The sequence below is a fragment of the Vipera ursinii genome (genome assembly GCF_947247035.1).
Source record: "Vipera ursinii genome assembly, chromosome: 3".
Taxonomy (NCBI): domain Eukaryota; kingdom Metazoa; phylum Chordata; class Lepidosauria; order Squamata; family Viperidae; genus Vipera; species Vipera ursinii.
The window spans coordinates 74,112,125-74,130,353 of record NC_139516.1 but is presented as its reverse complement, the minus strand read 5'-3'; the positions used below and the strand labels follow the sequence as shown (position 1 = coordinate 74,130,353).

Sequence of the window (18,229 nt, the reverse complement as noted above, 5' to 3'; positions counted from 1 at the left end):
GCTAAACTAATCCACTGGGCATTGTGTAAAAAATACGACTTGCCTGTGTCCAAAAAGTTATGGGAACATAGGGTGGAAAAAGTTGTTGAGAATGAGAGGGTGAAGATCTTGTGGGACTTCTGAATACTGACAGATCGCCATTTGGAACACAACACGCCAGATATCGCAGTCGTAGAGAACCGAAGCATACAGTTGATTGATATTGGTGTACCAGGAGATGCCAGAGTCAAAGAAAAAGAACTGGAAAAAATTATGAAATACCGTGACCTGGCCATCAAAACTGCGTGATTATGGATCATACATGTAACAGTGATACCCATTGTTATCGGGGCACTGGGAACTATGTCCAAAAACTTTGCAAAATACATCAGGAAATTGCAGCTTCCTGCAATAACTCCAGCAAAGCTACAAAAAACTTTGCTGCTTGGAACATCTTACATTTTAAGGAGATACCCAGTTGATACCTAGGATGCTGGCAGCAACCCGTGTCAACCATTAGTGCCAGTCAATCATATAATAATAATAATAATAATAATAATAATAATAATAATAATAATAATAATAATAATAATAATAATAATCATAGTTGGAAGGTACCTTGGAGGTCATCTAGTCCAACCTCCTGCTCAGGCAGGAAACCCTATACCATTTCGGACAAATGGCTGTCCAGTCTCTTCTTAAAAAGTTCCAGTGTTGGAGCATACTGTTCATACTGATCTACCTGTTCTTAGACATTTCATTGATTAGATGCATATCCTGTCATGACAAAGTCCTAATTATTATTTTTATTTTCCGCAAACAAACATAGTTGCATGTTGTGCATTTCTTCCTTCTTTCCAGCCTGATCTAAAACAAACCCAAAAGGATTTATTTTAAACCCATAATCCAAACATGTTTCTTCTTTTATTCTCAGAGGCTCTTAACAAATTAATTCCATTTTTCAAATATGACATATGAGGACTATTTAAGCTTGTACAGTGTCAATTTAGCTACAATTCCTGATAAAGAAAAAATCCTTTGGGAAAAAGGTTAAAAACCTGTTTTTTTGTTAAGCCTGTCTCCAACCTCCAAAAGATAGATCAAAATCAATGGATATTTTACATTTTTCATATGTATAAATTACTCAATGATCTATTTCAAGGGTTGTAATTTTTAGGAAAATTATTTACATAGGGATATAAAGGCTTCATAGAAAATTATAACAATGTATAAATTAAAAACATTTTGATAATAAACACTGTAAATGTTACAGTGTAAAGGTTTTTAGTGCTTTACATATGGATGACTCAATATGCAACATTCCTGCAAACAATAAAAACACTTATAAGGCTACTATATATTCGTAGTGTTGTAAAAAAAATTATAAGAACGTTCACTGTTACTTCCATAGGGAACTATCCTAACTACACCAGTGAGGAAAGCACTTTAAACTTGAAATTGCCTTTAATATCCATTTCACAAATGAACAATAATGTCAGATATAAAACCTTTTGTTTTTAGATCGTACTCTTCAAATAACACTGGCCAGCAGTATTTTAAACATCTAGTACTTCTAATTTGCTCATGCCTTTACAGGCATAAAATTTGCCCAGTGAGGCTGAATCGACTATCTATCTATTTTTTAAAGTTATAATCTTGAATAGTTTTTTTTAGAATTACACTATAGCTAACTTAAAATTAAATTTCACTAGACCAAGGGCCACAAGAAACAGAATCCATAAATACTATCAATACCATTCATACATAATATACAAGAAATGTAAGTCAGTGCTCAGTTCATACTGTTAGCTGCTAGTCATTTTTTTTTATTTTAATTCCATTTATATCCCGCCCTTCTCGGAAGACTCAGGGCGGCTTACAAGCTTAGCAGTAGCCTTCATTCTATGTATATGCCTGCTTATTAGGGCTTTCACACACACACCAAGCGGCATTATTACAAAGTCAGCTTAATTGCCCCCATTTTATACAGTATATTTAAAGGGTTGCCTCAAATACATGAAGATGGATTATTTCCCATTTGAAATTATTGTATCTACATACAGCTACGGAAGGTAGAAATCGTACCATCATCCTAAATTATAAGGCTATTCAATTATAAGGCTATTCAAGATTGCTTTAAAACGTGCTGATCAGTGCTACATTTAAATTTATGTACACTTCATGGTCGCTTTCCAATTTATTTTCAGGAGAAAAAAATAACACATCCGTAACCAAATGGGCTTCATGTTTTTTTAAAAAGATATCTACACGTAATTATATTACTACAGAACATTTTACATAAAACATGTGCTCCCACTCTGATTTGCCCAAAAGCACAGTAGTTATAATTAGCTATAAACAGTATTGATTAAAAGATTACAACTTTAATGTCTTCGTGGCTTTCTCAAAATTAGTATACTAAAGTTAAAAAAATAATCATTTTTTCAACATTGTTGATAAATTACCTTGAACTAGTTTAACTAGTGTGAGTATTTTTAAAAATCAGCAAAGTCTGTTTGACAATGAAAACAAAATATAAAAACAAATGTGGATAAGCACAAAAAGAATCAATAATGCTACGGATTTATCTAGTTGTTATTCTTCGCTCATAAACTTACAGGAGTTTAACTTTTCAGTTGATAATATACTTGATATTCTGTCAAAAGTTGGACATACTGATCGTGGGAAAATTAAAATTTGAATACACAGATATAGTCCTTCGCATGGAGTTTTCAGATTTTTCTTTCTATTCCCAGCTGTCCTAAATATATAAATATCCTGAAAATATACACATTCACACTGCTATTACTGCTGCTATTTAAGAAAATTGCTCTGAGACTTGGCTGTCTACAAGGGGATTGGGGTTGTCCAAAACATCAAGAATGGAAATCACAAATCTGCCATCAAGTTGCTTTTGTACATGTATCAATATTGCCCACACCTACATACTTCAATTGCACAGTTGCAATTCACCATCTTGACATTTCTGACCCCAACCCACCCTATAGATACTGAGGTTTTAAACAAATAAAAAAAATTATGGCAAACATTTTTTCTGTGAATTCTTTCAACACAAATCTGGGCCCTAAAGCACATTGCTAAACAGCAAAATAAAAACAGCTAAACGCAAGAAAAATACTTTTCTTTTTGAACTTACAGAATCAACTATGGTAAATAAAATACTGAGATTAAATACTAATGTAAAGAGTCATTCCAGAAACAAAAAGTAGCACAAATAAATTTTCAGGATTGTTATCCAAAAATTTTGCTGCCCATTTCGCAGTTTCATGTGACTCTGAGTTGTTTACAGTATACTCCTTTTAGAGACAGAAGTCAACAAGTAGCTGGTTATGAAGTACAGGTAGTCCTCAATTTATGACTGCAATTGAGCTAGAATTATGGTCATAAGTTGTTGTGGTCATTAAGCAAGATGCTCAAGTAATTGCTTAATAATCACAATTCTGGCTCTCCTCACTACTGTCATTGGGTGGAACATGAGATTATGGCCACTTCTAGATTGCTACAAGGCATACTCTGCAGGAATGCTGCATGACACATCAGCTGAGTGGTCTTTTGGAAAGATGATCTTCAGAAATCACCTTTCCAAAAGAGAATCAGCCCATGTGCCACACGGTCTTCCTATACCAGGGGTGGGGAACCTTGGCTCTTTTATGACTTGTGGACTTCAACTCCCAGAATTCCCGAGCCAGGCTCAGGAATTCTGGGAGTTGAAGTCCACAAGTCATAAAAGAGCCAAGATTCCCCACCGGTTCTATACAAAAGCCATCTAGTTTTAATGCCATCCTGGAAGTGGGCATTGTTTTGTAAGCTTCCAAAAAAAATCACCTTTCCAAAAAGATTACTGAAGATCATCTTTCTGAAAGAGAATCAGCTGATGTAGAGTATGGGATGATGGGGTGGCCAGAAGGCGCAAGGGTGTGGGACCCAGCAAGGTGGGGAAGCAGGCCAAGATTGTGGGAGTGTTGCAGCACCTATAAGTATAAGTCATACGCCTCTTTGCTCAGCACTGCCATAATTTTCAATGGTTGCTAAATGAATGGTCGTAAATCAAGGACCACTGTAACAACTATATTTATCATATGAATTTAAATGACAAATTGTACAACAGAAAGGCCTTGTTTATCAAATCTGTTTCTTTTATATTTATTTATCACTCAAGTGACCAGCACCTACTATGAAATACTTCTGTGGTAATTAAAAATATTCACTAATGACATGTTGTATTTCAGGTGTATTCCTTTAGCAAGATAATTTTTAAATCTATAATACATTTATAATTTTGAATAATGTCATGCAATTACTAAAATAAATCAAATAAGCATGTGCAGATTTGTTCATTATTAAACAATAGCAATTTTAAGTAGAAATTTAAGCCAATTAAATTTTGTCACCTTTTAATATAATGATGTAGAGCAGACATGTCAAACTCGCTACATCACATGACGTCACGCAACGTATCAGGACAGTTTTGCCATTGCCGGCAATGGGGTGGGCGTGGCTTCTGGATGATGTGTCCAGCCTGCAGCCAGGCAGTTTGACACCCTTAATGTAGACACTTAAGGGGTGGGGGAGGGGGGGATTAAAGTTAAAATGTATTGTAAAACTTTTTAAATAAAAAAAATCTTTTCCCTTCTTATGCTAAACCTTCAATTTCCTGTTTTAGTCACTTGAACTATGAGATTAGTCCCTGAAAGAAAGCACTGAAATTCAGAAGAGGCAACATGAAAGTTCTATTTAGCTCATTTTTGAGTTCTAATCTGATACTAATATTAACAGTAAATATTATCGGGATTTTATATTTTCATATGACAGGGACTTCAAAAGGAACCAAAAATGAAACTTGCAAAATAGGAAATCTGCATTCTAGGTTAAATGACCAAGAGTTTATTTTAATTCAATTAAGATAGTACAGTACAACAAAATTAAACTATCACAGATCAAAAGAACCAATCAATGAAAAATTTGTATTGGAGTCTGTTAGAATGCATTTTTTCTCTTTTCTTTCCCTCACACTTTTTGTAATAAGATGTTGAATAAAACCCGCAGCATTCCATCTTAAGAATTAGAACCAGTCTTGACCTTTATTTTATTATAGCTAGAGATAATTACTTGATATTAACGTAAAGCATCAAATACATTCTTGAATTTCAATGAAAGTTACTGAATAGATTTTTAGCTCAGGTTCCCCCTTAAAGCAAAGAAAAAACTAACTACTGAATAATATACACAGTTGTGTAAGCTAATAAAGGGTCCTAGCTTCCATTACTTTTCAGAAAGAACTCAATTACTTCAGGGTCACAGCCCTATTGTACTACCTGAGATGTTTTGCATAGATTGTATCGGGTTGCAAAGATAATTATTTTTTAGGCTGGGAAATTTGATATTTTATTTGGTATAGAAGCAGTAGGATATAAACTTTTTTATAGGCCAAATATTTTAGAGTTCAGATGTACTTCAATATAGTAGACTTTGTACACATTTCATTAAGAGTTATTTGACAATCATTCCAAGTGCAATAAGACCAGTCCTGCACCTGTACAGTGATGTATCTGTATCTATATATGAATCCATGATTTATATGGATTGTAGAACTACTTATACTTTGAATCCCATATACAATAATCCAAGGATCCTCAACCTTGGCAACTTTAAAAGACTTGTGGACTTCAACTGCCAGAATTCCTCAGCCAGCTTTGAAGTCTACAAGTCTTAAAGTTGCCAAGGCTGGAGACCCCTGCAATAATCCATATTGTGTGGATTATCCAAACTCAAGCTTGCTGTTACAGTATATTCACAGTAGGATTGTTAAATTGTCAATCAGAGAGAGTGCATATATCCTCAAAACTGTTCAGGTAGTCCTTGATTGATAGACCAGACATGTTAAACTCGCGATGTCATGTGACATCACACAGCGTATTGGAACTTGTTCTCCATTGCCGGCAATGGGGTGGGCGCAGTTTCCTTGTGACACATCCAGCCCGTGGGCCAGCAGTTTAACACCCCTGTTATAGACCATTCATTTAATTACAGTTCAGATTAACAATGGCCTCTGAAAAAGTCAGTTATGACCTAAATTTAAACTTACAACTGTTACCCTGCCTCCATGATCAAATGACTACAATTTGGCAACCAGTTTTCATTATGACCAGTTGCAGCATCCTGCAGTCATATGATAGCAATTTGCAAAAGACATCATTGGTGACACTGGATTCACACTTACGACCACAGTGACTTATGACCATAGTAAAAATTGGCATGAAATTGTATCCGGTCATGATTCAACATATGACCCCATTGATTTATGATGGAAATTCCAGTCCCAATTCTGATCATAAGTCAAGGACTATCTATATAACAAATTAGGAAGCATCTTACGCTCCTCACATGACGTCACCCAGGGAAGATAAGGACCTCATCAATTAAGGAATTTTGACTGATGGGATCTAGGAAGAGACCCTTCTTTGCCGTTGTCTCCACCCTTTGGAATATAATTCCCCTAGAGGTGAGGCAGGCCCCTGCTCTCTGGGTTTTTTGGAAGGGTGTAAAGAACGGGCTTTGCCAACTTACATGGGACTTGCAGAATGGCATGAAACCTTGGGGTGGTTAGGTGCCTTGAAGGTGCTCCCCCAACTTTTCAATTTTAAATTATTTCAATTTTGTTTTGTTTTTTACTAGGGTCTCATTTTACTGACATGTTATATTTTTATATGATTTTCATGTTTTCAGCTATAGATCATTCAGAATCATTCTGTGAATGAGATGGATGGTACCTAAATTTGATAAACAAACAAACTCCATGTGGTCCTTAGCATGCTACTTTGCTATGCCCAGATATTTCCCCAATCACTGCCATGCAGTAACAACAAAATGAATACCATGAGATTAACTATCTTTCGACTGTGCGTGAAATGCTATTTTTGCCCTGGCAGCCTAATTCTGCTCTCAAAGCATACTATGAGACACAATTAGCTTTCCTGTTGCTAGAACAAAAATTGGTGGATGGGCCCTGTGGATGATAATCTGACTTCTCAAGAATTAACAATTTGTAGATTTTAACTACCGGTATATAATCTTTGGTATGTCATGTCTGGATTTTAAATTGTCTAATGTTTTTATGTATATCCTTGTTTTGAGAGATGATGAGAGTCCTGCAGTTGCAGCAGGATATAAATTTGGTAAATAAATAAACTAAGAAGTAGATAGTACACCATATTCATAGCTATGTACATTAACAGAAGACAATTAGTGATAGATTAATGACAGAATCTGTTCCTTATAAATACCTCATAAATCTAATACTTCTCTATAATTACATTATATATGTAGTGGTTGTATATTTAGGGGTTAAGGCACCAGGCTAGAAACCAACAGACTGTGAGTTCCAGTCCCATTTTAGGCATGAATACCAGCTGGTTGACTTTGGGCCAGTCATACTCTCTCAGCCCAGCCTACCTCACAAGTTTTTGTTGTTGTGAGAGAAATAGAAGGAGAACGAAAATTAGGTATTTTGCTGCCATGAGTTATTTATAATAATAATACTGTAAAGGGTGGATTTTTAAAAATCTGAATAAAAAAATAAAAATCTATATACTAACCCAGGGGTCTTCAAACTTGGCCCTTTTATGACTTGCGGACTTCAACTCCCAGAATTCCTCAGACAGGCACGCTGGCTGAGGAATTCTGGGCACTGGAAGCCCACAAGTCATAAAAGGGCCAAGTTTGAAGACCCCTGCACTAACCCTAACTCTAACCCTAACTCTAACCCTACATGCAATACCAAGCACAACAGTACTCATCATATCTGTGCTCATTAGATTGCATAGGAATTCTGCTTTCAATGATTTTTGGCACTGGAAATCACACAAGGTTATCACCACCTCATATAACCTTTAGGTGATGCCAACCATATAAATATTTGATTATAACATACTAAAAACACAATAGTTAACCTTGCAGTTCCAATGAGTTTGCCCCAAGTCTCTCTCTTCAGTTTCTATTTCAGTTCACATTTCAGAAAGGCTAGCAGCTTGAAGGTGAGCAGCAACCAGAGGCATATTTTGTTTGCCTTCTGTAGGAAAAAAAATGTTAGTTTTACTTAAGAAACAAAAATCTGATGTGCTTAAGGATAAATATGAGCAAGGATAAAGCAGATCTGCTTGAAAGAGAAATCCCTTTCTTTTATGCAATAAAAGTAAAGTGAGTGTGTTATACAGAGTAAATAGGCTTCTCCTTTCATGAATACTAATTAATTCCTGTGCTGCTCATACTTAAACAGAATGTGTAGACAAAAGTAAAAGCAACCACTGTAGATGTACTGAAAAACCCGTTTCCCCATTGTTTTGAGAACGTATTCACTAAGAGGGAACACAGCCGGTGAACAAATGCTTATTTGAATATTAAGATGCCTAAGTGTTTTATTCTAGAATAATAAATGCAATCTAATTGCCAGACCCTCTTCTCCCTTTAATATAACCATGGAGCATAAAAAAAAGTGTTTTGTGTTATTGGAAGGAGTTTCATGCAGGAATTGGGGTTTGACTTTGAGAATCCTGCTGATTGAACAAATGACAAAAACTGATAGCAGAGAGCCATGCTGAGCGGCAATACTGAGGGCTGAAGCAGAAGACTTCAGCAAATCACAGCTTCCAGCACAAATCTGACCAGAAAAAAAACCTGACATTTCTGGATATTTTTATACAAATACTGGTTCATGCTCATCAGCTTAAATAACAAGGGATGATTTAGTAAGTCAGAGTGGATGCCATATACCTGAACTGCGTTATGGAAAACTAGCTTATAGTAAGGTAAAGGTAAAGGTTCCCCCGCACATGCGTGCTAGTCATTTCTGACTCTAGGGGCCGGTGCTCATCTCCGTTTCAAAGCCGAAGAGCCAGCGCTTGTCCGAGGACGTCTCCGTGGTCATGTGGCCGGCATGACTAGACGCCAAAGGCACACGGAACACTGTTACCTTCCCAACGTAGTGGTCCCTATTTTTCTACTTGCATTTTTACGTGCTTTTGAATTGCTAGGTTGGCAGAAGCTGGGACTCGTCACTCTGTTACGCGGCACTCGGGATTCGACCCGCCAAACTGCCGACCTTCTGATCGACAAGCTCAGCATCCTAACCCACTGAGCCACCGCTTATAGTAATGCCTGGCTAATGTGCCACAAGGGCACATCTCCTGAAATTCCTCAGGTAAATAACTGGATTACAAAATGGGTAAAATATTAGAAGTACAAACCAGAAAAATGTTTAAAGGAAGTCATGTAGATTAAAAGGCCATTCTAACATCAAGACCTGCATTCCATGGATCAAGTTCCTTCACTGCCGACTAAATGATGCTCTGGTAACGTTCACTTTGCTTTTCTATCTTGCTGGATCATTTTCCCCCCTCTCTCCTAAGTTACCACCTAATCTAAGTAGATTGGTATCTTTGGTTACAATTACTTTGTCTGGGTATTCTAAACTCTGCCACACTTATTGTGAGTGATACAAAATGGAGATCTGAGCTAGAGAAGTAAAATGCTTTCGGAGAGACAGGAGTGTCTCCCTAAAGTGACAGGAAAGGAAACTGGATCAACTAATGAGATCCTGGCATGAAATAGTCATGTAGGACCACTGAAATCAGGTCTGATTGTCTCTATGCAATACCCTCTTTGAGAAATACTGTTGAATATCTCTCACTACTTTCAGTTACCTGTAATAGCTACATTGGCTTGCCACATAACCCAATAGAAAATAAAATCAAATATTATGCATAATTTTGAATATTTTGCATTTATCATACTGGCAAACACACCTATGTATTCTTCAAATATCATCTGTTTCATTGGCACAGAATTCACTCAAGAAACAAGGTTTACAATTGCTGAAAATGCAAAACCATTAACGTTTCTATTCTGGTTTGCATTAAATGTTGGTATACTGCCATTTTTTTATGAATTCCACTGATGGTGAAATAGATTCTAACATAGTTCCCAGACAAATTTACAAATAATTTAAAGGGTTTTTTTTAAGATTCTAACAGTTAGAATTATTTTACTTGAAAATAATTTAATGTAGATTAGAGTTAACTCTAATATAGCATTCTATACAGGTGGTCCTTGACTTATAACCATAATTGGGACTGGAACTTCCATTGCTAAGTGAGGCAGTCATTAAAGGAGTTGTGCCCAATTTTAAGAACTTTTTTGCAGGGTCATAAAGTGTATCACAGTGGCCATTAAGTGAATCCCATAGTTGTTATGATTGTTGTTAAATGAATTGTGCGGTCATTAAACAAATCTGGCTTTCCCCACTGACTTTCCTTGTGAGAAGTCCAGCTGGAAAGGTCACTAATGACCATAACGTGGCCCCAGGATGCTGCAACCATCGTTAATAGATGTTGGTTGTCAAATACTCAAATTATGACCATGTGACTATGTCTTCATTGTATTGGAAGCATATAGTCAATTAATAAAGTATTTTAATTAAAAAAGTAAATGAATGTACTGGTTAACAGTAAATAGTAATTTGAAAAGAGACCAGTGGCATAGCGTGGGGGGTGCAGGGGGGGCCGGCTGCACCGGGCGCAACATCTGGGGGGGCGGGCTCGCACTCGCAGCTCTCTGCCCCTGCCTGGCTCACTCACTCTCTCTCACTGCAGTGCTGGCTGTGTGAATCCGATCCGAGCCGCCGGGTCGCCGCCCACTGTGTTAGGGGGCGCAAATTACTTGCCTTGCCCCGGGTGCTGACAACCCACGCTACGCCACTGAAAGAGACCAACCAAGCTTTTTTCTTTCAGTATACAAATAGTCCTTAACTTATCTTGTCTCCATTACAATAGTCAGAAGTGCAAGGACTTGTCATAAATCTTTTTTTTAGCACTGTTCTAACTTTGAATGGTTGCTAAACGAATGGTGATAAGTTAAGGACTATTTGTATACTGAAAGAAAAAAAGTTGGTTGGTCTCTTTTCAAATTACTATTTTGTGTTGAATCAGTACATTTATTTACTCTTTTAATTAAAATACTTTATTAATTGACTACACGCTTCAAGTAAATGAGCCTTGGTGGAGCAGTGGGCTAATGCCTCCTTAAGTAACACCAGCTGCCTGAGATTAGTGCAGGTTCGCATCCCACCAGGCTCAAGGTTGACTCAGCCTTCCATCCTTCCGAGGTAGGTAAAATGAGGACCCAGATTGTTGGGGGCAATAAGCTGACTTTGTAATAATGCCGCTTGGGGTGTGTGTGAAAGACCTAATAAGCAGGCATATGCATAGAATGAAGGCTACTGCTAAGCTTGTAAGCCGCCCTGAGTCTTCGGAGAAGGGCGGGATATAAATGGAATTAAAATAAAATAAATAATAAATAAATAAAATAAATGCAAGCATCAAGTATCAGATACAAGGAGGAACGTGTATGCATGTTTCTATGCTGCTTTTGTTGTCTAAGAAGCAACGCTTTCCCCCTTGTCTTACAGGCTAAGTTCAGTGCTCTGCAAATATTCTTTTTTCATTAGTAATCACAGTATTAATTTCCCAAGCAAGAAATGTCAATGACATTGTACTCAGGGAAGTGAATTGCAAAACTAAATTTTAACTCGCTTTAAAATTCTACATCTCGCCGTCATTTAATTAATGCACACGATACTTCTCATCAATTCTGACAGAATTACTTCCTTCCTCAAGCTTACCATAGCATTTCAAAGCAAATTAGTTATTATTAAGAACAAAACAGCAACTGCACTTGGCTTCCTTCAGTATGACATTTTACTATGCAAAATGAAAATAACTACAAATGGGGGTTTGGATTTTGGCTTTCTTTTTAATTTGAGCCTTAGAAGCACTGGCTTCAGGAACATCTTTTTGTATTTTAGCAAAGAGAATGAGAACTAATAAAATGTTGAAATTATTTAACTCTCAATAGCAGTGAAAAATCTGTACTTCCTTTAACCACTGAGAAGTGATGCAATGCAACCTATGCTCACCACAGAAAAAGAGAAGAATGGCTGAACTGCATTACAAACAACTCACTATTCATCATTGTAGTCCCTAGCTGGCCAGGTAAATAAGAATACATGAAAGTTTAACAAAACTCTATGCTCCAGGTTAGTCACATGCTTCCATATCTTTGGAGACTGGAGGCTTTACTTGTAATCACAGCCCATTCTTCACATTGGCAACTATTCAATGCAACTGATGTTACTGCTTGAACAGAGTCCAAAACTGTCTAGTCAATTCATTCACTGAAGCCAGTAACAGCTGATACGGAGAAAGCGTACCCTGCTGGGAAACATGTACAATCATGGGTCAGTGTTCTCAACATCTTGTAGTATTGTGTTCTTAACTTGTTGGAGGCATACTCAAAGGAAACGTGCTTTTGTTAAAAAGAAGCATTCAGCCAACACCCAGTGTTCCATCCTGTTTCTACAGAATATGTTAGGCTTGACTTGCTTTTGATTTATTGCAAATTTCTCCAGGAGGCATCACAATTTAATCAACATTTTGTTAAGATTATATTATTGTTATTGCCAGTGCTTTTTTTGTAAAAGAAAAAGGTGCCGGAACTCACACACATCATATAACCCACCTTGCCTACCCTACAAGGTTCCATCCAAAAAAGGTGCCGGAACTCCGTTCTGAGCGTTCTATGAGAAAAAAAGCCCTGGTTATTGCTATTACAGTTTAATCGTTTCTTTATGTGTTCATTTGTTTATTTATTTTTCCACAAAAGTTTCTTTTCTATAATTTTATTGTGTTTTCCGCCCCCCCTAAATAATCACTCATAAGATTGTGCTGTTCTTAGCAAAAAAAAAAAAGTCAGCAGAGGTATATTTATCACAAGGTGATATCTGGCTACTCAAGGTATCAAAGGTACATGTGTATGTGGGTCTGAGAGAGAGAGAGAGAGGGAGAGAGAGACTTTAAGAATATTGTATCAATATTCTCAAGTATCCAATGATTATTACTAAAAAGAGCTGTCATAAAAACAAAAATAGTACTATTTTTATAAAGGACACAATTATGACTGTACTGAAAAAGTAACTTTACATCCAGTCCTTGTGTTTACAACCACCCCCATGGTCATGTAATCAACATTTGTGCACTTTAGAACCTATAGCTATTTATGATTATCAGAGTGTCCTATTGTTACGTTGTTATCACTTGTCAATGGAAATTGTAAGTTGTCATCACATCATGCCTCAATTAATGGCCTATGGTCACTTGCTTAATGATCAAATGGGAAGTGGTCATCATAAGCCTCTCGTGGTCATGTACTGCTTCACTTAGCAGCTGGGTTGATTAGATACTAAGTTGCTGGTCCCAAATGAGGTCACTAAGCAAGGACCTTCTGTACAATATTCAACTGTGAGCCACATAAAATTGATAAACGTTTCAAAGGATTTAATCGTATCCCATTCCTAAAACCATATCAATATGCCACACTTGCTCTTTCAATTTTGTGCTTCAACTTCTTTCGTATAATAATAAGGTTGGATTAAATCAGAAAGTCATTAATACTTAAAACAGTCATAACTAACTTGTTCCATGATTTCCAATGATTTTACTTTAACATGACAAATTGTTAAACTATAACACCACATTCATCACATGAACTTTCTCTCATTTTTTTACTTGAAATAAACATGTACAATTCTCAACTGGACTAATACGAACACATTTAAAAAGTTTACTTCCTTCTACAAATTCACCTGCCAACATCAAAGAAAAAGATTTCCACTGGCATTCATTGGCATCAAAGGTATTTTCAAAAGGACATGTCTGGAATGCACATTTAAACCAAAATGCTCCAGTTTTGGTGGTATACAACTCTAAAGCAGATATTCAGCTATATTTTATATTATAAATACTGTTGAAGCCAGCCAAAAGAAGAGGTGAAGTATGGTGAAATACGTAATTAATGTGCAATTCTAAGCATACCTTAAAAGCATTTTTATATAAACATTAACTGTCAGAAAACAATACATAATTTTGCAACTTTTTTACAGCAATGCACAAGGCTAGGCTACAAAAGTGTGGATCTTTCATATGCACAAAACAAATAATATAAGGAATGTACTGAAGGAGAATTCAGTATTAACTCTATATAATAGAACTTCCTTCCCAAACATGAAGTCCTTCAGTGAATTTGAATGCTCTCAAAGAATATAAATAATCTTTATATTCCGATTCACTTCTTTCCAATTCCAGCTGCCTACACCCACAGTTTAACAATTAATTTACTGCCTGGTAGATTTGGGTAATGGGTGATCTCCCTCTGAAATAGATTTTTTATCAAGAGTTTATAGAGTCTAGAAATATAGGCCCATCAATTAAGGGCATTTTTAGATATAAGGGGAAAAGACACAGTCTTACTATTTAGTCCTCCAGCTTCTAAATATTCCTAAAGACATTATCATAATTTTTCCCCTGTATAAAAAGTTGTGGGTAAGACATGTATTGTCCTCTTGAAATTGTAATTTGCACACATAACCAACACACCTGCACAGAATTGTCAGAAATGCAAACAAAGCAGTGATCTATGAAAATGTGGAAATATATGGAAAGTGCATCTCTTTTACTCACTACAAGCCAATAGGATTCTAACAACATTTTATCAGAATAAAGGGAAGAAGACTAATCAGGACTACATCCTGATGGCTCTTATGCAAGAAGGCATTTTTTGTAAGGTAGTTATTAACAACAGGAAGATAACAGAGGTCACAACAGCACCAGTCAAGTAGCAAAAATTTCTTACGTATGATTGTCTAGTTGCAATAATAAAGCATTCCTGGAAATACTTAAGTCACAGTCTCATCTTCAGGAGCCTCTGGGTAAATATAACCCACATTTCTAATAGTAGCTTGTGCCTAGGTTAAGTGATAGTCCTTGGTTTGGAATTGTTCATTCAGCAACAAATCAAAGTTATGATGGCACTAAACAAATGGTACTTACAACCAGTCATTGGAGTGCTGGCCATCACAGCATCCCTGTGGTCACATGTGATCTAGGCACTTGGTTCCAATTACAATGTCACAATGAGCCATGGTCATTTTCAACATTCCTTGCTTGTTTCCGACAAGCAACGTCAGTAGGAAAGCTGGCAGGAAGTCAGAACTCACGTTCATGTAAAGTCCTCACTTTACAAGCTGCATGGTCCTTAAACATGGGAACTAAAACTGACAGAATTTTTGTCACTAAGCATGATATCACACTTTATGACCGTATCACTTAGCAATGGAAACTCTGGTTCCAATTGCCATTGTAAACTGAGGACTATCTGTACAGAGAAAAGGCCCAAACTGGAGGATACCAGATTGTAATGTAAGGTATTAAAATAGTCTAAATTAATACAACTATTAATTCAAAGGAAGATGTATAACAGACATGTCAAACTTGCGACGTCACGTGACACATCGGAACTTTTTCCCATTGCCGGCAATGGGATGGGCGCGGTTTCTCCCGTGACGCTCCAGCCCATGGGCCGGCAGTTTGACACCCTTGATGTATAAGGTTCATGCTATGAAAAAAGAATAAGTCCCAAAAGGCATCAATGAAGCATTTACTAATTAGACCTGGTCTGTGTTCTTTAGATCAGAGTTTTTCAAACAGTGTTCCACAGAACCCTAGGATTTCATCATAATTTGATAGAATTCCATGACTAAATAATTCACTAGCATATAGCTACCATATTTTTCTATCACTAGACTAGAGCTTTTCTTCTTGATCAGGATATTTTTTAAAAAAAAATAGTAAGTTCCATGGGTTAAAAAGTTTGAAAGAACCACAAAATTGCAACTAAATAGATACATGAGAAAAGCTATATTCATTTCTCACTGAATTCGATACAGTATGCCATGCTATATAATGTAATGTATACTAAGCAGCTACTGAACACATAACAGCACAATATGAATACCAATGTGTATTTTTTCAGTATAATTGTTCTCATTATCACATTGAATATATGTATGTGTGTTTGCGTTTTCCATATTATCACATTGGATTAATGTATATGTGCTTGTGTTTACCATATGTTCATTTTATAACACATCTTATCAAGATTAAGCAGAAGTGACAGGGTGATAATTATAATAATCAGGGACTTTAGCAAGTCTTCCTCTCACACAATTTTCAGTATTTTTTTAGTAAAAATAATGCAAGTTGTGATGATTGGGAGAGCAGCAAAAATAAAAAAGGATGAACTGAACTCAGAATTTTTATTTTGTTACATTATTACATTTATATACCGCCCTTTCCCGAAGGACTCAGGGCGGTTTACAAGGTGATTAAAAAACCCAAATACAAAAGTTAAAAACAAATTTTAAAAAATTATGTGTCCCTGCCTCAATAAAACCCCAGTTAAAATAAGATTAATCCTCAGCCTGGGCCAGAGAGCTCGAAGAGCCAGGTCTTCAGGCCCCGGCGGAATGAACGGAGGTCGGGGGCAGTCCTCAGCTCCACTGGCAGCTGGTTCCAAAGGGCAGGCGCCCCCACTGAGAAGGCCCTATCCCTGGGTGTTACCCGCCGGCAATCTCTTACCGGTGGCACCCTGAGAAGACCCTCCCTGTGGGAGCGCACTGGACGAAGGGAACTTGATGCCGGCAGCAGGTGTTCCCTCAGATATCCCGGACCCAAGCCATTTAGGGCTTTATAGGTCATCACCAGAACCTTGAATCTCACCCGGAGGGCAACCGGAAGCCAATGCAGCTCGCGGAGTAGAGGTGTTACATGGGAGTATCGGGAAACCCCCATCACAACTCGCGCGGCCGCATTCTGCACCAGCTGAAGCCTCCGAGTGGTCTTCAAGGGCAGCCCCATGTAGAGAGCATTGCAGTAGTCTAAACGGGAGGCCACGAGCACATGAGTGACTGTGCGTAGGGCATCTCGGTCCAGATAGGGTCGCAACTGGCGCACCAGGCGAACCTGGGCAAAAGCCCCCCTGGTCACGGCTCCCATATGGTCTTCAAAATTGAGTCGTGAATCCAGGAGGACGCCCAAGTTGCGAGCCCTATCAACGGGGGGTAACACCTCACCCCCCATCGTTAGAGATGGAATTTTCTTTACCAAGACCAGCACACAACAAAAGTAAGATGTATGAATGTACTTGCTCAACTACACCTAAATTGGCATGGCTATGCCAGAGGATTAAAGCAGAGTTTTCCTCAATTTCTGGACATTATCACTAATTTTTGGTTACCTATTTTTTATTATGACACAACAAAATACAATAAAAGAAGTAACAATATCCCAATAACCCCAACACACTTTTAAAAATGAACAAATAGGACAACAGATCCACAACCCTTTGCAATATTGCAGGACTTTTAAGTTTTTTCTCTTTTCCTAGTCTGCATTTTATTATTATTATTACTTTTCATTGCTTTAATATGATTTCAATCCTCTTTGTATTCACTTCAGGTTACTTGGCAATTAGGCAGCTTTAGAAATTGAAAGATAAAAATAACAAAACACAAATCAATATGTTCCCAGTAATACTTTTGTCCAGATTCAGGATCATGTTAGGATAAGTATATTGCTCTGTAAGGGATGAGGAACTGCAAAATTGGAGAGGAAAAATGAATTAACTTTTAGGATTATAATTTAATAGAAAGGGGTAGGTGCAAGAATAACATTCATAGTAATTGACTATGAGCTAATTAAGTTACAAGGGGGAGAAAAGGTATGAGCTGACAACTGTTGTTGACTGAATTACTCTGGTTATACTTGGCTGGGGAAGAAGGAAGATTAACTGAGCAATAAATAAAGCAGTAAAAATAATTAATAGTATAAGTAATCATAATCCTGTAACTGGAAGGCATCTAGAAAAAAATCCCTTTAGGCTCCATAACCACATAAAAACAATCCACACTGTAAATCCATTAAATATATTGTTTGAACAATCCTTGTCCTTTCGATTTCCTTTTTTTCCATTTCACAACACCAGTCTGCTTAAAATTTTTAGAGTACAGGCAGTTCTCAACTTAAGACCACAATTGACCCCAAAATTTATGTTGCTAGATGAGTTTTGCCCATTCTACAACCTTTCTTGCCACAATTGTTAAGTGAATCACTGCAGTTACGGTAAGTTACGTAGTAACATGGTTCTTAAATGAATCTGGCTTCCACATTGACTTTGCTTGTCAGAAGGCACAAAAGGAGATCGCATGACCTGGGGATACTGAAGCCTTCATAAATACATGCCAGTTGCCAAGAGTCTGGATTTTGATCACATGACCCTGGGGATG

General features: G+C 37.1%; 1 protein-coding gene across 1 annotated transcript in view; it reads right to left on the bottom strand.

Moving 5' to 3' along the window:
* The window catches only part of ST6GALNAC5 (ST6 N-acetylgalactosaminide alpha-2,6-sialyltransferase 5), a gene marked incomplete at its 5' end in the record, with an annotated part of 77,214 nt that overhangs the window by 37,716 nt on the left and 21,269 nt on the right, over positions 1 to 18,229 (bottom strand). Inside the window, one exon of the mRNA XM_083360242.1 lies at positions 767 to 846. Coding sequence (XP_083216368.1) covers positions 767 to 846 — 80 coding nt within the window. The remainder of the gene's footprint in view (positions 1 to 766; positions 847 to 18,229) is intronic.